General features: G+C 41.7%; 1 protein-coding gene across 6 annotated transcripts in view; it reads left to right on the forward strand.

Annotated features, from left to right (window-relative positions):
• CPS1 (carbamoyl-phosphate synthase 1) overlaps positions 1 to 22,649 on the forward strand; it is a 189,272-nt gene that overhangs the window by 45,537 nt on the left and 121,086 nt on the right. For all 6 annotated transcript variants that reach the window (XM_042446998.1, XM_042446996.1, XM_042446994.1 and 3 more), the window contains 5 exons: positions 7,077 to 7,166; positions 8,724 to 8,852; positions 9,648 to 9,754; positions 11,497 to 11,638; positions 15,311 to 15,388. In XM_042446998.1, coding sequence (XP_042302932.1) covers positions 7,077 to 7,166; positions 8,724 to 8,852; positions 9,648 to 9,754; positions 11,497 to 11,638; positions 15,311 to 15,388 — 546 coding nt within the window. The remainder of the gene's footprint in view (positions 1 to 7,076; positions 7,167 to 8,723; positions 8,853 to 9,647; positions 9,755 to 11,496; positions 11,639 to 15,310; positions 15,389 to 22,649) is intronic.

Raw genomic sequence — 22,649 nt, forward strand, 5'->3', positions numbered from 1 at the left:
GTGATCTCATTATCTTTATAACTTTATTTTATAGTCTTATAAAGTAGCATCACAAATAAAGCTGACAATTAACTAAGCTCTTCAATGGTGGTAATTATGGGACATGATAATCTATGTCCTAGCAACTGTTTTCATATAAATCAAGATGCGGTAACATTTAGTAAGGGTTTTCGTTTAATCAATGGTATATTAGAAGGGATTGATTTTCTCATTTCTATGACAATGTGATAGGCCCATGTTTTAGACAATATACTGACTGAATTGAAACCATGTTAACGTTATCTTTTTTTTTTTAAAGAGTTAGATGTCTCACATCTTGTTTGTCATGACATCTAGATTCCTACAATGAGGCACAGGGACAACAACCGTCTAAGGTTATTGTTCTCACACTCTTATTCTCTTAATGGACTTCAGCTCCCCAAATCCCCAGCTTTGGGCCAATGTTCAGGTTCTGGGAGCAGGAGTCCCAAACACCCAGAAAACTAGAGTCTGAGAAGCACTAGTTCAAGAGATTATTTCCAGACACTATGAAATGGGTCCAAGCTGGGTGAGAAGGGAATGGTCATGTTCGTTGTCCTTTATATGCTTATGTATATTTATGTATAAAGAGTATCCTTCATCATGATTATGTATCAAAAAAAGGGTGTCAGATTAATGTTTGCATAAACTGATGTGCATAAATGGGGAATCCTCCATCATCCCCACCTAGCCATTGGGTGCTTCATTTTGTTGGGCACTTTTCTACCAGTCTGTCTCTGAGGCTGAACCCAGACACATTAAAAGTGCTTGAAGCAGAGGGGCATGGGAGACAGCATAAATAAAAACTAGATCACATCATCTGTTTTGTATAAGATGAAGTGGGCATGTAGATAGCAAACATAGTACACATTTTTGTCATAAAGCTCTGATTCACCCTCTCCTCCTATCATTTTAGACATGATTGGTGCAGGCACTTAAGTAAACAAGCATAACTGCCTGTCATGTCTACTTTGGCCCTTACAGCAAAATTATAGCACTCTTTCTTTTTCTTTTTCTTTCTTTTACTGCTGGAACTTTTCATGAGTCTGTTGGTTTAAAGGTTTATAGTTCATACAGAAGCCCAAGGGAACAGAAAATGCACCACACATTTTACACAATATATATATATATATATATATATATGAAATACAAATCTCTTGTTCTCCCTGATGTCACCACCACCAATACCACCATCATTATTACATTTATATACCATCTTTTATTTTTGGATTTCTGGATGGTGTACATATAAAATGTAAATTAAAAAAGATTTAAAACATAATTTCATGCACTCTGTTACTCTCACCATCCAAGGCCAGATGTTAGTTTTGAATGCAGAATATATAGTTATGTAGTCCATGGATTGTGTCAGATCCAGAGGGTGTTCCTCTGGCCTATGCATCTGTTTAAAATAAAGTATATTTCTATAGTATTAGACATGTAGGGAAATGTACCCAGACTATATTTTCTACAGTACAAGGTATGCAGGAATATGTAATTTTCTTTCCCTGGCAGAATTGCTTGTATGACTTGTGCTTCAGCTAACTATGGTGCGGGACAGACTGTCCAAAAAGGATGGCCTCCAGACCGCAAGACTTCCCCCGCGGACCAAAAAGAACCCGCACAAAGCGGGTTCTTCTTGTGGGGCCATTGTGATGCTGCAGTGCGCCAGTGGCACACTCGTGATGTCACAATGGTGCTGCGACATGCGGACGCTAAGCGTCCATCACGTAATGATGGTGGCACCCATCTATACAGGGCGCCGCTATTTTGATGCTCTTGTCACATGTGAGGGGCATTTGGAAGCGCCGCCCCTCGCACGTGATGAGGGCACCCTGTTGCGCCCATCTGTCTCGCGCCTATGACATCAAAACCAAATTATGAACTTTAATTTCTAAAGAAAAAGACTGTGACAGTATGGCTGGTTTATTGGGATTTTGCCCTTTATTGCAGGGGTAAATTCATTTGGGCTCATTGCTAAATAGAAATGGTAACCAACATGGTTTAGCTAATAGTGTGCCAACATGATTTAGCTAATAGTGTGTTAAATGTCTTCTTCATACATTTCTGTGGTGCACCTCACATACCATCTCAGTCACACAAATCCTGGGATGGCTGAGGAATATCTAGCAACCAGAGACTTTCATCTGTGGAATTAATTATAGTACATTCCTGATCATGGTCAGGAAAATTTGTACCTTGAGAGAACAGCAGTAAGAGGCCAGTCTCCTGTCCTTCACTCACCGGGGACTAATGGCTTTGTGGGTATAGTTCCCAAACTTGTTTCCCCGGAGGTTATTGGTCTATCACCTTCAGAAGCCCTAGTCAACATAGTCAAACTTGAGGTATTCAGGGATTTGTGTAGTTTATCTGAGGATCCTCAATTTGGGAAGGATTCTAGGTTTGGTGGGACTGAGGAAACCGGAATTTTTCCGGTTCAGCATCCTCTCATGCTGTGAGATGCAGCAAAGTTGTGGCACAGGCCCCTGTGTACAGCTTACAGGAATAGGGGTTTTAAGTGGCATCCATGTGTCCTTCAGATCAGATTTTCCTACAAGAAGCTTCTGTTTTTCTCCTGAACAGTAGCAGCTCACCTGTGAAATGATTTAGTTACGAGATGATGATAATCTTATCATGAAGCCTTCCAGCTGTGAAATATCTGTGTGCTAAAAGAGCCTGATTAAAAGGGAGTTATTAAAAGAATAAAAATAGTTTGCTCAGCAGTAGATCGGACATGGACTTTTAAAAATGCATTTAAAACTGCAGCTGTCTCAGGTTCGGTGGATTTGATGGGGAAGGAGAATGCTGAGTTGCTCATTGTTGGGAGGCAAAATTGCTTACATAGAAGGAGTAAAGATGCAAAATGTATTAAAATGCAATCGGTCTCGGAGGATCCCTGATGTTTGGTAGCAACCAGGATGAACACTAAATGTGGATCGTGACAGTTTAACACACATGGCTAAAAGATCATAGTTCATATCTTACAACCATATAAATGATGATTAGAAGCTCATAAAATCATGGATGGTGTAGAAAAAGTGCAACATAAAGAACTTAGGCCATTTAGTAAAGTTAATGGGCAGTAAATTCAGAACAGAACCAAATTCTTGTTTAGACAATACACATTTCACAAGATGGCCAGTAGCACAGATGTCCAAAAGGGCATGGTTTCAACCAGTGCTACTAAAAGTGGTGGTCCATAGGGTGGTACTGGCTCACAATCCATCAGCTGCTGGTTCTTGGAGAGCTTCCAGGAAAGCAATGGCATGAATAGGGCACAATGGCATGAATCCTTGGCACAATGGGGGGGGGATGGCTGTTCCCTCACATGAGATAGCTTAAGAAGCATTTGTTTTGAACAAATTTATGAAGGACAATATGTGAATATATAGGCATCTAGATGATAACCTTCATGATAAGAGACAGTGTTCCTCTGGATATCAGGTATAAAAAAGCAAGGAAGGAAGGCTGGCTGTTGCCATCATGTTATGTCTTGTGATCTTCCCTCATGTATCTGAATGTCCACTACTGGAAAGAGGAGGCTGGTATAGATGATGTTCGATAGGAACTGAGACGGCTTTCATTACATTGTTTTTATTGAGAAGGAACAAAAGGTAGTATGTAGGTGACATACTGAAAGCCACTCCCCTCCCCCCCCATGGCAATAGGTTTTCAATCAGTTTATCTATTTTTCAAAATGATCTACAGGATAATTGAATTAAAAAAAGAAACCTTTGAGAAAGATACCAAACACAGAATAAAACAGTAGTAATCATAATGACAATAAATGAAAATCAAGTGACAGTTAGACTGTAATGAAATACTAATAGAATGGAATCATTTGAAAATGACAGTTTAACTTTTAAAACCAGAAAAATGTAACAATGTTTCATTTGGGTGAAATATTTGGTTAAGATCATTATCAATGAACAAATCATTCAAAATGTTATGAATCGAACTGAGAAATCCCAACAGTTTCAATGGATGGAATGACAGAAAGTTAAGAACTTGCTCTGACCAGAGCTTGGAAAAGTTAGGGTTTTTTTTTGGGTACAACTCACACAATCCCTCAGCCAGATGGGATACTAGCTCTTGTCAATGACTGGATGGGAGACTGTCTGAACAGAGTTGGCAAAAAATTACTTTTTGTACTCCAATTTTCATAATTTTCCAGCTAGAAAGGACCAATTGTAGTCCCAAAAGGTATCTTTTGTAAGCTCTAAAACAGTGGTTCCCAAACTCTTTTTGTTCACTGCCACCTTTTCTTTGAATTATGAGGCTAGTGCCCTCCATGCATATTACTATACAGTGCGCCCGTGTCATACGCGGCTTTCAGTATATGCTGAAAGCCGAGCGGGGAGAAGGGACAGTGCATCCCATAGGGACTAATGGGGTGTGTGCCCGCCGCTGCACTGCTGCATGCACGAGCCCCATTCATTTAAATGGGGCTCAAGCACAGAAAGTATTTGCTTTATGCGGGGGAGTCTGGAATGGATCCCCCGTGTAAAGCAAGGGTGCACTGTATTAGGTCTACTGTTCTGCTGTGAATTCAAAACTGCCAATATCTGTCACTTCTTCCTTTGAACCTGGTCACCTTGGAAGCAGCAACTAAGCAGCTGACTGAACAACAACTGAGAAGCCTCTCACCTATGCCACTGGCAAAGGCCAATGTGGACAAGAGGCCTTGCCAGCTGCTCAGTTGCTGCGCCCAAGGTGATTGGGTGCAAAGGGAGAAGCATCTCCTCAGTGAAGAAGGACTCTCAATCCTTCTTTATCAGGGGAGATTGGGATGCAGCCAGTGTGAGTATGTGTAGGGGGTTTACAGAGGCCACATGCTATGGACTGGAGACTGGAATGGATGGAGACAGGAAGAGATTTTAACTACAGGAGTTGCTCCAAGATGAAGGACTTATGCCAAGAATCGATCCCAGATACTTCTGTCTCTCCTTCACCAGAGACATGGCTCTGTCCCCCCTCCACACACACACACGTGCACACATGCACACACACGCACGCATGAACACACGCGCGCACGCACACACACACAAACACACACTGCTTCTTCTGTTACATCTTCTCTCAGCCTGTGTGATGAAAAATACCAGGGGCAGCAGTGCAGCTTCAACTACCAGCCAAGTCCCAGCAAAGTTCACAAAGCTTAAGCAGGGTCCCAAATCTGAAAGCTCCTTTGTGTTGCCACTTGTCCCACACTGCCACATCCTCTAACTCCTTGTAGTCAGTCATTCTGCCCCAAAATGGTGCCACTCTGAGCCATAAAAGTGGTGTCCTGCAACCAAGCCTTGGTTGGTTTCTCAGCCGTTCCTGCCACCACCAGTGAAAATACAGGTAAGGCAGTGAGCTCATGTCAGCAGGCAAAGAGCAGGAGATGCCACCACACTAAATGATCAGTGAGGATTCATGGTGGTTTCAAGGGACCCTGAAAAAATGTTTCATTCAAGTCTCATGCCCACCATGGTCCTAAAGGCTGCTGGTTCCCCTTGTCTTTCTTTCACACCAACACTTTGAGGAAGGACCCCTTGCTGCCCCCTTATCTTTCCACCCACTTTGGGAATCACTGCTCTAGAAAATGATACACATTGTCCTACATTCCAAGACAGAATATAAGCCACCTTGAATCCCATCTTGAGAGAAAGACAGGATAGAAACTAACCTACAAGATTTGGTTCAGACTCACAAGCCAGAGATCTGGAAAACAGCCCACTTTGTCTTGAACTTGAACTGGATCAGAGGCTATCTGATTAGACTTCAAACAGAATCTCATTTAAGAAATGTAAAGCTTCATACCTTCCTAGTGAAAGCTAAAGACAGCTGCTTATAGTGAAACCTCAACTTCTGCAGGTTGAATGTTTGCAGATTTGATTATTTGTGAGCTTGCCATAAATAATTAAATGGGATGTGTTTTCTTTTTTTGAAAGTTCAGTAAGTCATAAATGGATAAAATAAGACCAAGCATATTGAATTTTGGACAAATAAATACAAGAGACTCTGTGTAACAGTAGTCTTTGGAGGTTTCCAAAAATTGATTTGTTTATTCTTTTGAGATTTTTGAGGTGGGATGAGGTGAAGTGGGGAAATCTGTATCAAATAGAAAAACAAAACAGAGGTCACCCAAGGGAAGCAATCTGCAAAATATCAGAAGGGTAGGTTGATGGATTTTTGTACAAGTCATTTTTCAAGTGTATTTTGTGCTTGGCAGCTTTACAGTTAAATTGCGCTAAAGAGGATCTACTTCTTTCCTCTCTGGGTTAATGAAAAATTCAGATGCACACATTGTAGAGTGTCCCCAAGTAAGAAACTTGCAAAACTTCAGAAGGGCAGGTGCAGGGCTTAAGGTGGTAGAAAGAGTGAAAAAGTGTTTGAGATATTGTTTTGTTTTCTGCTCATCTGACAACACCAAACTTATAGGAAACTGAAGTGGTTTTTCCTCCCTCGATGGAATGGATAGATGACACTTTGTTGAGGAAATCTGCAGAGCATAGACTCCAGAGCTTATGCATGCTGTGTGGTGCAAAGGGAAACTTTAAAGCAGAGTGGACAGAATTTAAAGCGTCACCCTTGACATCTGATGAGTTGCTGGGGGCTGAAGATGTGTATATCTTTAGCTATCTACTAATTGGCTTTAACATTATTCCAGTAATTTTAATTTTCCCCAAAGCGATCATGCTGAAGATTGGTAAGGTGGGCAAAAAGGATTTATTCCCTTCTCCCCCCACTCACTCCAGCAATTTTCTGTAGGGCCACCACAATCTGGCAATGGTGAGCAAGACTGCTGTTATGGGGAGGCTGCTTTGACAATAACCTTACCCTGTTATCATGTTCACTGTTTCTCGGCTGCTCTCTATGCCCCACTGAAGTCCCAATCACTCACAAAAAGTTCCAGGATGTTCCTAAACTAAATTAATTTAGGAGTGATGCAGATGCTTTCCTTTGGGTGTTTTAACCTGCCTTACTCTGATTCAAGCCTCACTGTGCATGTAATAAAGCAATAAATGACAGACCACCATGATTTCCCCCCTTTTGTCTTAACATCTCAACAGGAAGTCAAAGTATATGGCAAAGGCAATCCATTGAAAATTGTAGCTGTGGACTGTGGATTAAAGCAGAATGCTATTCGTTTGCTAGTAAAGGTAATTTTTTTAAAAAAATGGCTTTTTCCTTATATTTAATAAATTGGCTTGGAACATGTCCAACTAAGTTGAAATACTTGCTTTCTTATTTCTTAGAGAATATTCCCTTACATTGTGGTAGTCTGTAGCACTGCAGAACCTGGAAAAGAGACACTTATGGAATACAATTCCAGAATCACTTAGCTAGCATGACCAGTTCCTAAACTCCTTGCTAGATAATCTTACAGCAATCTATTTCATTCTGACCTAATTTAACAGGGTTGTGAAAATAAAGTGGGACGGGGAGAGCCATAAGATGGTAGAAAGTGGGGGCACAGATGTAATTAATTAATTAATGGAATAAATTAATGAAGGAGTCAATGGCTCTGTCAATGGCCAAATGGAACCTTCATCTTCAGGGGCATTCACTCCTGGTTGTTGGTACAACCAGGTCTCTTAAGTTTAAGTTAAGTGCTTGAGTCTAGGCAGTAAGCATCAAGGAGAGTCCATGGATTTGAATGTGGTTCTCCCATATTCTGATATTATTATTTATTGTTATATTATTATTATTATTATTATTATTATTATTATTATTATTGCTACAATGGAGTATGTTATTAGTACTCCTATTCACACACTGCCTTTTCTCCAGTACAACAAATCAAAGCAGCTTACAAATGTTAAAACAGATACAGCTAAAAAAATTACCCAACCAAAAGTTAAAAATAAAATTAAACTATCATTGTAATAAAAGCAATTAATAGCATGACCATTAAAAAAGGAAAATATCAAATATAGTCAATACAAAACATTATGAAAGGCCTGTTCTCCCTTTCTCAAAGGCCTGCCAAAATAGAAAGGTCTTCACTTGTCTTTAGAAGAATAGCAAGGATGGCACCAGTCTAGCTTCTATAGGAAGGGAGTTTCATAGTCTGGGAACAGCTATCGAGAAGGCCCTCTTCCCTTATTTTCCCACCAGATGTACTGGACCCGTGAAAGTGGTGGGACAGAAAGAGAAGCCTCCCTGGAAGATCTCAAAATACAGACAGAGGGGCTCTACAGACCACTCCTGAAGGGTGCCCCTTTTCACACTGTATTGGGTCGCAGCAACTTCACGCTGCAACCCTAATCCGGCCTTTCAAGGGCATGAAAAGGAGTGCAAAAAACAGCTCCTTTTTGCACTCTCGAAAGGGCACCATAGCTGCATTGCATATGGAGGAGTGCCATGACACTGCGCATTGTGTGGAGTGGTATGAGGCATCAGGGCACTCTGGGAGGTGGACTCGGGCATGCATTGCCTTGATTCCGCACCTATGTCAGCCTTAATGGCCAGTGTGTACAGGGCCAGAGTCATATGGATGATACAGTCCATCAGTTAACTTAAACTCCAACCCTGTTAGTCCTCCTCTCTCCCTTCCTATTATATTGTCACAACAACCCTATAAGTTAGGTCAAGATAAGACAGCATGGCATAAGGTAACTCAATGAAAACCTGATAGGTTGCACTGAATAGTTTCATGGAGTTACATTTTGTTACCTAATCCCCTTTTCATTCCTCACTTTTTGCTTTCTTGTCAGAGAGGTGCTGAAGTGCATCTGGTTCCTTGGAATCATGATTTCACTGGAATGGACTACGATGGACTTTTTATTTCTGGTGGTCCTGGTGATCCAACCCAAGCTCAAGAACTAATTGAGAATGTCAAGAAGGTAGAATATATGCTTTGGCCATATCAGTCTCTTGCTGCCCTACACTTCCCTCATGTGGAGGGTGTGGCTATCCTACACCTCTCTCATGGCATTGTAGTCATTCATAATTTGGGGATGTGTCATTCCTTGGTCATGATCCAATGGTGCACATCTACTGTCGAAAGGAGGTCCATCAATGGAACCAGGAAGCAGAGTTTCTGTTGCCCACACGGTCCTTGAGCATTCTGAATAACTGCTCCAGAAGGCTAGAGTTTAGAATAGCAAGGGAATGGACAATAGGAAGAAGGAGAAAATCCTGTTGCAGGAAGGGCAGTTACCTCCTCCTGGATCTGCTGAGAAACATCTTTTACCAGCTGTTATGCAGCATTGAATTCTGGGCCCTTTAAATTGCAGCTCTCACAATCTGAAATTTGACGCAGGGGGAAGACTCAGACTACTTTAAATTAGGATTGCTTGCCATGTTGATTATAGAAACTCTTGTGCCTTTATCATGAGAGTGCATCTACATCCATTAGGTGCAGATTTTCCTATTGCTCTTTATGAGAAAAAGTTGCACAGCTAGGATATCTCCCTATACTGTCTTAAAAAAAAGAAGAAGAGAAAGTTCTAATCTGGTTTTAAAAGGAAGTTAGTAAATTTCCTTTCATGTATTAAATTTTTTTAAATACAATTTTAAAATCAATCTAGAATATTGAATGTAACCAGAAAGAAAGCAATCTTATTTGTACAGGTAAAGACTAATTTGTATAGAACCAAATTCATAGTTACTGTTGATCAGAATCCTTTGACTTCCAGGTCCTAGAGAATAACCGTCAGGAACCTTTGTTTGGGACCAGCTTGGGGAGTCTAATCACTGGACTGGCAGCTGGGGCCTCATCCTACAAAATGCCAATGGCCAACAGGTAGGGTGACCTTTCTGTTTTGTCACTGATGGCCTTTTGTTTGGATTTGTTAAATGGCCAACACAGTTACCCCTGCATAGCTTCTGCTTTATGTACATCTCACATGTGGACGTTAGGTGCAACAATGAAGATGAATGATTGTTTCTCATCCTTTGATGTCACACCAGCCTTTTGGAACAGAAAAATGCTAGTTTCCATATTTAGCAGGGTGGGGGGAAGGTATGGCTATTGTCACCATTTTTACTAGCATTATGAAATTGCTGTACAGCAGGTATAAGTAATTTGTGGCCCTCCAGATGTTGTTGGATGCAAGAAACATTATTGTTCACTGTAGGCTGGCTAGATCTGGTAGGAGCTGCAGTCCAAAACACCTTCATTGCTATGAGTACTGTAGGAAAAGAATTAATTGAGAAGGTACACATGTTGATAGAAAAAAATGGATAGTGCTAGGACAGAACAGCTAACAAAGAGGAAAGGGTGTCCTACATGCCCTGAAATACCATGTTCTTTCATATAAGTCTTTGGCTGCAGGAAGGGTCCTTTCCTCACTCGCATGAACTTTGGAAGTATGTTTGATGAGGAAATGAGAGATAACCTTCTTGGTGACTTGTCCTAGACCAGTGATGGGCAAACCTTTTTGAGACAGAGTGCCCAAACACAGTGGCATTCCCACATCAGGTGTCACTGGGTGCCAGAGTAGGACTTCCAGGGGGTTGTCCCACAGCTGAAGGCAGAGCTATTTTTATGCATAATGCTTCTGCTGTCATGCTGAACAGTAAGCAAGACCAAGAGCAGAAGTTACAAGCAGGAAGCTACTAACTAAAGTTGCTGACGACTTTGCTAAATGATACTAATCTTTGAATTGAGCACTGGAGAAAATTGTTAGCCATGAGAACTATTCAGTGATATTGTTCTATAAAAAGGGTGGGTTATTGTTACTCTCCAGATGTATTTGGTTACAATACCCATCAGCCTTGGCCAGCAGAGGTAATAGTCAAGGATGTTGGGAAATGAAGACCATCATTGATGCACAAAATTAAACAGTGACTCCATATTGTCATCTATATTGTCCAGTAATGTTTATGCTCATGTCCAAGATCTAATCTTTTATTCAGAAATAAGCCCTTGCAGCATTTATGAGTAGTTTCCTACTTACAGATTCTGCCCTTATTTTTGCTTCCTTTGCTGCAGAAATATGATTCTTAAAACGGTCCTGATGTAGAAGTAATCATGACTAAAGTAACACTGTTTTGTGGGTCCCAAATTGTTTATTTTCTTTGAATAATAATAATAATAAGTTTATTTGTATTTTCCTGCTTCTCCCAACGGATTGAAGTGGGATTACAACTAAAAATCTCCATACAGTGGCAACAATCATGTCATTGTATTATGTGCAAACTTAGTGTCTGTTGTCAAGTGTGGAACACATCCTATCATAGGCAATAACTGTGTAGCAGAAATGCTCTGAACCTCACCATCACCAAACATAAATCATGATGACATGGAATACTGCTGCCTCTCAACTAGAATGTTCTTGTTTGATTTGAAGAGGTAACTTTACTTTAGCCTTAACCTTTTCTTTATCTACCCACAGTATGATACTGAACCGTCCAGTGTGTTCCTTTTTCTTGCCCCTCTATATTATTCATTGTTGTCTTCTTCCCTTGCCCTTCACAATCCCCCATTTGCTCTCCAAAACATTCCTTCTCCCCATCTCTTTCTATTCACCTGTCTCTTTTCAGAGGACAGAACCAACCAGTTGTGAACATGATAAATGGACAGGCTTTCATTACTGCTCAGAATCATGGCTATGCAATTGACAGCAGCTCCCTCCCTCCTGGCTGGAAGCCTCTATTTGTGAATGCGAATGATCAGACAAATGAGGTAAAACTCCCTCTCTCTGGGTACCTGTGAAGAATTTGATGAGACAGGGAAGATGAACTATACCCTGCTCAGGTGCTTGAAAATAATGTGCTTGCATCTGCTTTGCCTACAATCTAGAATGTCAACCTCAGGGATTCTTATGTGTGTTCCTACCCCCACTCCCTGAACTAATTCCCTTTGAATAATTTTTGGATGATTTACTGAATTTATTCCATACAAGAATATCAGAGAAATACCTTTCTTACGACCAACTGAAAATCACAAAGTAGTATGAGTTCATCCTTTTCTTTGAGCTATATGTTTAGGAGAGAGCAAAAGAGATCGAGAGAGAGAATGATGCAGAGGAGAAAGAGAGAAAGATGTTTCTAGACATGATGGGAACCACTGTCTGTGAGGTTAATAATTAAGTTAGATTGTGCCTGATGGAAAGAGACACTACTACAGCAAGGCATGCCAGCACAAAGAAGAAAGGACTGTTCTCCCTTTGAAAATATGAAAGGTAGCAGTTATTCAGATCAGCTTCTACCAGGGGTCCTTTGTAAGTTGGAGAATTGAAGTGAATTTTTTTAAAAAAGAAGACTAATTCTAGATAGTGGACTGGGTGGATATATGACTTCACAGTAATAGCACTCAGATTGGATGGTAGGTTTAGTGGTTGGAGGATATACCTACCCTTCCCCTTGGTAGTCCCACTGTCACAACAGATTTGAATAGAAGGAGGATTTATTTATTCTCAGCTCTTTTCCCAAAAATGGGAGTAGATGCCTCTTACAAAATAAAATAAGTAGCATACTGTGTAAAATAGTTAACATACTGCGATGTTCCTCTAACTGTAAACCTGCCCCAGATTATAATTATTACTTCTGTTATTTTTTACTTATGTATTCTGCTGTGCTGCACTGTCCTGTGTTAGGCCCCTGTGCTTCAAGGATTTATGTATACCATATACATGCGTGTATATGTTGACCTTATGTATAAGCTGAGGGCAGGTTTGGGGCCCAAAATTATGGATTTTGATATAATCCTTGGATATGTTGAGGGTAAAATTTCAGGGCAAGTAAGAAAGGATGTAAAGGACAAAGCAAAGGAATATGATGCCAAAGAACTTGCAAAATTCTTTGTGTTCACTATAAAGATTGAAAGGATGAGCATGGAACTGAGCTAAATGTGGCTGTGCAATGTGTGAGGTGACCAGGACTAAGAAAATGTGCACATGTCTACTGTCTTGATGCTTCTTTGAATGGAAACATCAGAGCTGCTGCTTCTTCCATTTTTCCACTCAGGCATTCAGAAAGGCCAGAGGTGGTGCCATGGCAGAGAGGTGGGGAGGTTGGGGCTTTTTTTAGGTTCTCCTGGAACAGACTAAACTTTTGCCTTTCAGCACTCTACTCAAAGAAGGATCTGGTTGTGCCTTCTTCTTCCTTTTTTTTTTAAAGAGTTAAAATACAGTCAGCCCTTGGTATCCATGTGGTGTCAGTTCTGACCCCGGGTACCAAAATCTACGGCTGCTCAATTCCCATTGATCCCACACAGCCACGTCACCATTGAGGACAATGGGACTGAAGTCCTCCCTTCCCCCCTCTTCCTCCCTTCTGAGGATTCTTCCCCAGACCTAGCTTTGGGGATAGTTTGGAGGCAGAGGCTGGAGCCCTGTTGGCCAGAGGGAGCTGGAACCAGAGCCAGGTTTGGGTCTTGGAGCCTGGAGGTTCCATTTTGGGTATTGGGCCTGGGGAGGATTCCGAGACCCAAGCCCTGGCCCGACTTCAGCTCCTTCCAGCCAATGGGGCTCCAGCCTCGACCTCTGAACTGCTCTTGAAGCCAAGACCAGGGAAGAAACCTCGGAGGGGAGAGAGGGGGGAGAGAGGAAGGAAGGAAGGAAGGAAGGAAGGAAGGAAGGCAGGCTTCAGTCCCATTGTCCCCAAAGGTGGTACAGCTATATGCACGCACCATCACTGGGGATAATGCGGGCTTGCCATTGAAGATACTCAAATCCATGGATGGTAAGTCCAGGGATACTGAGGTCCTACTGTATTGACTTGTGGATAAGCTGACAAAGTTTTTGGAGGGTCGATTTTTGACTAAAATTTCTAGAGTTATACATGACAATATACAGTAAGTTACAAGTACAGCAGTGACAGCTTTCTTCACGGTATATATCCCCTCGTAGAAACCAATAAAAGCTTTTTCTAGGTACATGGGTGCATATTCTCTCTCTCTCTCTCTCTCTCTCTCTCTCTCACACACACACACACACACACACACATTTTTTTTTCACTCACCCCACTCCCATGATGCCATTAGACTTGTAGATTTCAGCATAATATATAAACAATTGCACCATGCACGTATCTTCAGACTCATCAGGATGTATCATTTAGGAATATGGATTAGTTATACAAGGAACATCATTGGCATGAATACACTTCACTGGGAAGCCACAGTGCTCAGAGTCTTTTAATGCAGCCTACATAAGTGAGGAAACCAATGGTGCTGAATTCTCCCTTCTTTTCTGACTTCTTCCCTTCGCAGTAATTTTCCTTCCATTAGTGATATAATTGCTTGCTAATTTTGTTCTTGAAGGAAGCAATGAGTAATTTTAGCAGTTTTTCCCCACTGTGAGAAAATCTTTGATTTTGCATTTATTCTGTGGAAAAAAACCACATGTAGGTAAAAGCTGTGCTTGAATTTTGTACAGAATAAGCCCCAAACGGTGAAGATTCTTAATCCAGGATATTTTACAAATATTTTTGAATATTCTTCCCATCCCTTATCCCTCACCCCCAGTCTGATGCATGAGGAGAATTATTACCACGAATACTTTTTCTCCAAGAAAAACATGTACACCCAGCCCATCAAAAAACTGTTTGATGAGTTGGGGAAACATGATGTAGAGAATCAGTATCAGTGGAAGCCCAATGTCCAAACAGGGAGGGGCATCAAACACATATGGACCAAAAGATATCTCTGAGAACACCATTCTTTCCCAATTAATATGTGTATGAGTAGGAGGAAAGGTTGGTATGTGAAGGATGTATGTGTAGGAGTGGGGAATGTGTGTGTGTATGTGTGTGTGTGTGTGTCTGTCTGTCTGTCTGTCTGTCTGAGAGAGAGAGAGAGAGGTGGTACTATCAAGCCTAGTCCCTTGTCTCAGCCACTGCCAGTTCAAGCTGTCCACTGATATGTGGTCCCCATATACTGCTTACCAAATTTGCCACAGGCAGTTCCTGTCTCTCTGTTAAATCTGAACAATAGCATGACTGTTGTTATGAAGTGAATTCAGCTAAATCCCTTTCCAGAAGACATGTGGACGTCAGTGAATTCCACAGATGCTGTGGCCTCCAGAAAATGAGCTGCCGAGCAGTTTAGTGGGCAAAACCAGAGCCTGGAAAAGTAACTTTTTCGAATGACAGCTCCCAGAATTTGTTAGCCAGCATGACTGGTGGCCTTACTGGCTAGCAGATTCTAGGAATTATTTTCAACAAAGTTAACTTTCCCAAGCACCGAATAAAACACTGTTTGAAAAATCACCTCGAATGTGCATGTTTCATGTCTATCTCTTATCATATCAGCCCTTTTAACCTAGCTTGCTATTAAGGTTGGTCTAAGTAGCACTTTAATAATCTTCTTGTTCCCAGAAACTCCTGAGTAACCTCTTTCTAAAAACCTCTGCAGGGAATTATGCATGAGAGCAAGCCGGTGTTCACAGCACAGTTCTACCCAGATGGCAATCCAGGACCAACAGACACAGAGGTACTGTGATTTTGATAAAATACATGGAGATTTAGGACATGTTGAAGGAATTCATGAGGTGTATTTAACGACTAAATACAAATGTTAACAGGTTCAAAATGGTGGAAAGCAGCACAGTATTAAAAAAAGACGGAAAAAGTAACAGCTACATCTTGTACAGTGACAAACCTACTAGCAGATTTTTCTTTGCCCCAAGTTCTTTGTAGTCAGCCACCACTGGTGCATTGAATGACAAATGTTTGGGATTAATTGAACCATTGAAAAATGTTTGGAATAGTTATCTTGTAGGCTACAGCCAATGTAGAAAGTGACTATGATGGCTACTCAATTCTGGTAGTCCATAAAACATTAATTTCCCAAGTTCTGGATATTAAGCATGTGTTAGCAGTTCGATCTGGCATAGCCAATCTATAAAGAAAGTAAAAAAAGGATCATAAGTAGGGATCGAAATTCATCAGTTTCCTGACTGAGGTTGAATTTGGAATTCCTGGCCCCTCAAGTAAAAAATGTGGGAAGAAAAATGGCACATTAAAAGCTGCCACAAATTGGGAGAATTTTTTGGTTCCCAGCACAATATAAATTGTAGTTTTTGAAAACTGCACAAAAGTTTGCAAAACTGTGCAACTTTGTAGTCAAAACCTACACAAAATATACATGCAGCTGCCCAAAAATAGTCCTTTCCATAATAAAAGCTGCACCGTACTCAGAACAAGCTACTGTAGTTTTCTAAGAAAACTGCACAACGTTCCTGGAAAAGTAGCTCAGATTCTTGTTGTAAGAAAAAATTCTTGAGTGTCTCGAAGCTACGTGACACAAAACTGTTTCACTGTTCTCAACATCTGTGAAAAAAATTGAGATTTACCATTTCTAGTGACAATGAATAAGACCAATGGTTCTTCTATACCCTTGTTCTAACAGTGGTCAGCCAAATGTTTCTGTAAAAACCCCATGGACAACTCAAAAGGCAACATACCATATCAGGTTGTTCTCTTAGGCCAGCCTCTCATAAACTCAAGTGCCCTATATATTGAATTACAAATTACATTATTGCTGACAATTGGTCATACTGGCTAGGAATTACAGTGGGTCCCCATTATATTCAGTGGGATAGTAAAATGGTGACCCTCATCTAAAATGGCAAAATAAAGGTTTGCTTTTTGGATTTCTTCTTCTTCTTTTTTTAAAATATGTGCAAGCTGTGGATGCTTGAATCCATGGATGCAGAATCTGTGGCTAGAGTGAGCTTGGGAGAAAAGCGGGATAAGAATGAATGAATGAATGAATGAATGAATACATAAATATAATTCCAGAATCCCCAGCCAACATGGCCATTAGCAGGGCTGGTTGGGAAATTACAGGAATTATCCCCACAAAGGGCAACTTTCCAAGCTCTAGTTCTTGCTGTGCTCAGAGTTCTGTGAGACATTTTGTATTAAGTTCATCAGTAGAATTTTCAAAGGCACCAGATCACATCTGATCTTGGAAGCTAAGCAGGATCAGACTTGGTTAGTATTTGGATGTGAGTTTGCCAATGAATGTTGTTGGAGATTCAAGTTTCTTAAGGCTTCAGTCTTTGTTAAGGAAACGAAAATATCAAAAATATCAAAGCCAAGCCTGTTAGAGTCTTAAATCAGCAGGGTAGCTGAAATGTGTCCTTGCCTAACAATGCTTCTCTAAGAACTGAGACTGACTCAAAGACAACACAGGAAGCTTGCAGTTTAAAAACAAACGTTTACTAATGGCTTGAATCTATGTATGCATAGAGGCTACGCCCTAACCTAGCTAATGAATAGTTCAAGCAAAAGAAGAAATCTTTATCTCACCATCTTTCTGAAGAAAGTTCAGAGAGTAGGGAGATTAGGGAGATGGGGGACCGGATAGTAGCACGAGAATCTCTTTGTGTAAGAAACTTCCTAAAAGGAAGTGACCTGAATTGATTGGTTTGTGAGGAAGGAACTTGCAAAACCACCTCCGACTATTTCTTGCCTAAGTAAACCCTAGGAAATTCTTGGGGTTGCCATAAGTTAAGTTGACAGGTGACTTATGGTATACTCTCTCTCTCTCTCTCTCTCTCTCTCTCTCTCACACACACACACACACACACACACACACAGACAAGACTGGGCCCAAAACCTGATCTGCATAATTTATGGAAATGAAAATGCTCTGTATTACTGAAAGGCTATTTTTTCTTCCTTTAATAGAAGATCTATTATCTTCTGAATACATTTTGAATACTGTTATATTACTGAAGTTGTAGAGCTATGTAAATGAATTCCCACGCACATTTTCTTGTTCTCATATTTGAAAATGAAGCTTAATCCCCTGTCTGTGACTTCTCAAGGCAATCCCAACAGCAATGTGTGGAGCAGTTTAGGGACTGCGACTACAAACAGCATCTGAATTTGTAACAAGAAAAAAAGAGGGCACACCTAACCTTAGACAAAATATCTAATATTCACCAGAAATAAATAGAAATTATAGTTTACAAAAAAACAAAAGAAAACATGGCAATTATTTTTTTATTTATTTTCTTGGTTAAAACTAAGCATAGAATAAAATTTACTAGTAGCAAGAAGTTTACATGGCAAACTGAATAATCAGGTTCTTCCAAAGAACTGAAAAAGCACCCTGCAGGTTTCCTTTTAGTCATTTCCAGTGATCCATTCCTTTAAAGACAGAAGCTGGAAGCCAAATATTTATGTACACATTGTGCAGACAGCACTAACCCTTAGGGCTGAATTTAGGTCTGGGAATCCCTGCCACTGCTAGAGAGGGCAAGAGTGTGAAACTTAGGGGGAGTGGATCATGATGTGGGTGTTTAACCCTTCTTCTCCTCTGCTGTTCCCCTTGCAACCACCTCCCTCTGTTGCTTTCCCCTAAGGAGTTGCAAAGACATATGTGGGAATAAGATTACTTCTAAGGAGCAGCATCTCCCTGAATCCTTCAACCGACAGGGCTGTCAAGACTGGGGGATTCTTGAGAGTTATAGTAAAAAAAAGTAAGGGCCTGGACAGACCAGCACTTTGTGCTGGCCTGGGCCCAAATTAGGGTTGCATGGGGGCTGAATGTTTACATGCTAAGAAACCCTACCACGTGCCCCGGGCTCCATTTTGGCACATGCCTGTCCAGATGGGGCACACCATGATGACGTCTGTCAAGTGCAGCATCCAAATGGTGCTGCACATGAGGGGCATCATAAGGGTGTACTGCAGCCCTTATGGTGGCTCTTCTAGGGTGCAAATAGGAGCTGTGTTTTATGGCTTCTGTTTGCACCGGGTTGGGGGTGTGGTATGCGGCTGCTACGTCCCCAGCCCAGTGCTTCCATGGGCAGCACAGAGCCACCCCTGAACGTGCTATTTGTGCAGCCCTAACTTTTCCAAATTGTGTCTATTAAACAGCAGGGAAGACTCTGATGAGATTCAGGATGGGTGTAACAACTTTTCTTAACAATATGAGATAGCTTATTATTACTCCTGTTTAATAACCTAGAGAACAAAAGCTGGGCAATAACTGCTTGTCTGTTTGCTTAAAGTAATTGGCATTTTAAATGTAGGTCCTCAATAAAGTTTGAACATTCTTTCCATGGAACACACTAAGGAGAAAAAAAGTCAATTTTCAGTTGCAAGGATGTACACATGTTTTCTACACCAGCTTCTGTTATAAATCAGTAGGCCGTCCTCCTGTGGATCTGTTAAGATTCTTCTACAAATTGTCACAGATGTATTCCTTAAGCTTCTTAAAGTCTTGGTTGTTCCTTGTGTTTGGGGTACAATACAGAGAGTGCATCTATTAATTAGGTTAATTATTAATTAGATTTATGAGGCTCACAACCTAATTAAAAAGAGTTCTAGTGATACTAAATCAGCAAATTTCAGAGGGATAATCTTGTTAGGTTGTTGCACTAAAACCTCTCAAATCCTGTGCTTAAGATAGTAACAACAGAATTTATGCAAACCGACTCAGTACAGTATGTTAATATCTTTGCAAAAGCCTGCATTTGAGTTTGCCTGATTAGGTGCTTTTTCTGTGAAAGATATTTTTAAGGGTTATACAGTCAGCACTCTGTATCCAAGGAATTCTGCATCCAGGGATTCAACTATCCGTGGCCTGAAATATATATTGTTTAAAAATCCAAAAAGTAAACCTTGATTTTTGATATCTGATATAAGGCACACCATTTTACTACACCACAGGACTTAAGTATCCATTGATTTTGCTATCTACAGGGGGTCCTGGAACCAAACCCCAGCAGATACCAAGAGCCCACAGTAAACAGTTGTTTGAGTCAAGGTTCTCTATCTAGAGCAGGGTCCACTAGATGCTGCTGGATTGCAGTTTCCATCATCAGCCAGACTAGTCAAAAGTAAAGAATAATGAGTGTTGCTCTCTGGGGTCACAAGTTGCACAACCCTGATGTAAGGAAATATGACTCAGTGCCATGATAAGAGCACAGGTAATAACAGGTGGAAACAATGTCTACTGAGGTTTTTTTTTTGGGGGGGGGCTTTACTCACCCCAATCTCTTGATGTTTTGGAGCACCAGCTCTCCATGACAGCACAGTGCTTCCCTGACTATGGGGCTTTCTATACAGCCCTTTGGGACGTCCGGAGGACGTCCCATTTTAAAAAAGGGGCGTCTCTTATAGACGCCCCTGTGCCTAGTACGGACTCCGTCCGTACAAGATGGCGCCGGCCCTTCTACATGGCCGGCGCCATCTTTGCGTATCGGACGCTGAGCGTCCGTACGCGTCGCGGGCGTTGTGACGTAGCGAGCGCGCCCCTGGCGCCTCGCTACGTCGCAAACGCGACTTGAAAAGAAGCTCCATTTTGGAGCTTCTTTTTTCGGTCCGCGCGGGAGTCGGGCCGTCTGAAGGCTCCGGCTCCCCCGCGGACCTACTGGCGGTGGCGGCAGACCGCCGCAAAGTGGCGGTCTGTATCCCGCCTATGTGTCTTATCCATTCATTGATGTGTCTAAAGAAGCCCCAACACAGGAGCTTCATGTGTCCTTCACTGGGGACATGGGGCTCTGCAGGGAGGGACTGCATGCTTCAAGAATGCTTACATACTATGAGGACCAGAAATCTCTTTAAGCACCATAGGTCAAGATTCTCTTTCTTAGGCACCACTCCCACTCAGCTATTTGCCCTGGATGGAACTGGGCAGATTTGGATCCCCCTCTCCCGAATCCCTCCGGAAGCAAGTGCCCACTATCATTTACCTTAATCGGGGTTATTTACCCTTGAATGCCATTGCAGCTCTTTGCGGAGAGTTCACATTTGCGGTATCAGTTTAAAATGAAGGCTCCTTTGCTATCAATCAAATTCACTTCCGCTTTTGTCAAAGGTGACGTTTACTACAGCAACTGGCCAACAGAATGGGTGCTTCCTTTAAAAAGAAAACTGGCAGCAGAGTGCATATATTCTGTCAAATTTAAAAACCTCCAGGGGTGTGTGTTGTGTGTAGCAAAAGCATTCACTTGTGTATCAATTTGCCAAACTGAAAAGTAAACATTTGTAACATTCGCACTGAAGCATTTGCATTTTAAACAAATAATAATAATAATAATAATAATAATAATAATAAGCCTCTTACAAAGTGAGGCTGCCGTTACAGGAGCAAGAGGAAATGAAAGGGAAATGTTGCACAAATATCACCCAAAAATAATTTGCATAGTCTGTCAAAAATAAAAAATAAAAAGAGAGAGAGAAAGCTGCCTGGTGTGAGAGGGAGGCTTGTTCCATTCTCTGCCCTCCCTCTGACCATGTCTCCCCTGAACTTGACCCTTCTTCCGGCTCCTTCCTCCTCCTCCTCCTGCTCCGCCACCCCGATTGCCCTTGGCACCCTTCCTCCAGTTCCATCCTTCTCCTGCTCCGTCACCCCAATTGCCCTTGATACCCTTCCTCCGGCTCCCTCCTCCTCCTCCTGCTCCATCACCCCGATTGCCCTTGGCACCCTTCCTCCGGCTCCATCCTTCTCCTACTCCTCTATCACCCCGATTCTCTTGGCACCCTTTCTCCAAGGCTCCTTCCTTCTCCTCCTCCTCCTCCTTCACCCCGATGAAGGGGAGGTATGTTCCACCCTCTGCCCTCCCTCTGACCTAATCCCTACCTTGAACTTGACCCGATCATGATCGGGGACAAGTTCATATTGATGGAACCCATTTCCCCCCCAAAAGATACAGCTTTTTCTCCGCTTTCAAAAGACCCGCGCCAAGGAGCATTTGCCCCTGAATGGGTGTAAAAGCCTCGTTTTCACTTGTGAAAGGATCGGGGCCAATATGAACTTCCTGTGGTTAATCCGGGTTCTGATCTGGGGTAAAAGGTAGTCTGAATGGCCCCTAAATATCAGCAATTCTACAGTAGAGTGTCCTCATTGCCAAGCAAAATGTGGCATTATTATTTTGCCATGTTTCTCTTGTACTCAGGATCTTTATACAAGGTGAGTGTTCTGAGCTGGGACTGGAACCAATGCCAGGCTGGTTAAAAGATCTAAGATTGTATGCACTAAAACAAAATAATCTTTATTGATTATTGTATATTGTGCATTTCAGTTGGCTAATAAAGGTATCACTGTTTAGTGGATTTTTGCTTGAATTTGCTAAATGGCTAACACAGCTACTCCTGCATTGGTGAGTAACAGATGCAACCAGTGTTTGACAGAGAGAGAAATTTTCAGAAGTTCTTCAGCGGTCTGGTAGTTCCCTCATGGCTCAATATTAGACAGGGTCTCCAAGGTTATAAGACCTGCCCCATTGGCCAGCAGTTTTTCTAGGCATGAATAGTGGCTAGATCCTGTAGACTGAGATCAAGGTTTGCTCTCAAGACCAAAGCAATAAGTACTGAGGTCCTGGACAAAGAAAATCCCAGAAAATTCTCTCTTCTCCTGCCCCACTGCACCTCAAAGCATGGCATGTGAGTGTAGGTTCTCACAGGAAAGCAAGTGATCTCCTGCTTTTGTCTCCCAGAAGGCAAAGCTGGTGTAAACATGCCCAAACATACTAAGGCCTGTTACAGACTGCCAAAATAAAGCTGCTTCGGGTCTCTTTGGAGGTATGCTGTTTAAATGATGCATGCATCCTAAGAATCCGGAAGCTGCACCAAAGCAGCACTCCAGTGCTTAGGAATGGAGTGTGGCTTTGGCGCGACCTCCGGACTCTTAGGACCCATGCATCATTTAAATAACATACCTCCAAAGAGACCAGAAGCAGCTTTATTTTGGCAGTCTGTAACAGGCCTACGTGTAACATATTTACCTTGGA

Source organism: Sceloporus undulatus, chromosome 1 (genome assembly GCF_019175285.1).
Source record: "Sceloporus undulatus isolate JIND9_A2432 ecotype Alabama chromosome 1, SceUnd_v1.1, whole genome shotgun sequence".
Classification (NCBI taxonomy): Eukaryota; Metazoa; Chordata; class Lepidosauria; order Squamata; family Phrynosomatidae; genus Sceloporus; species Sceloporus undulatus.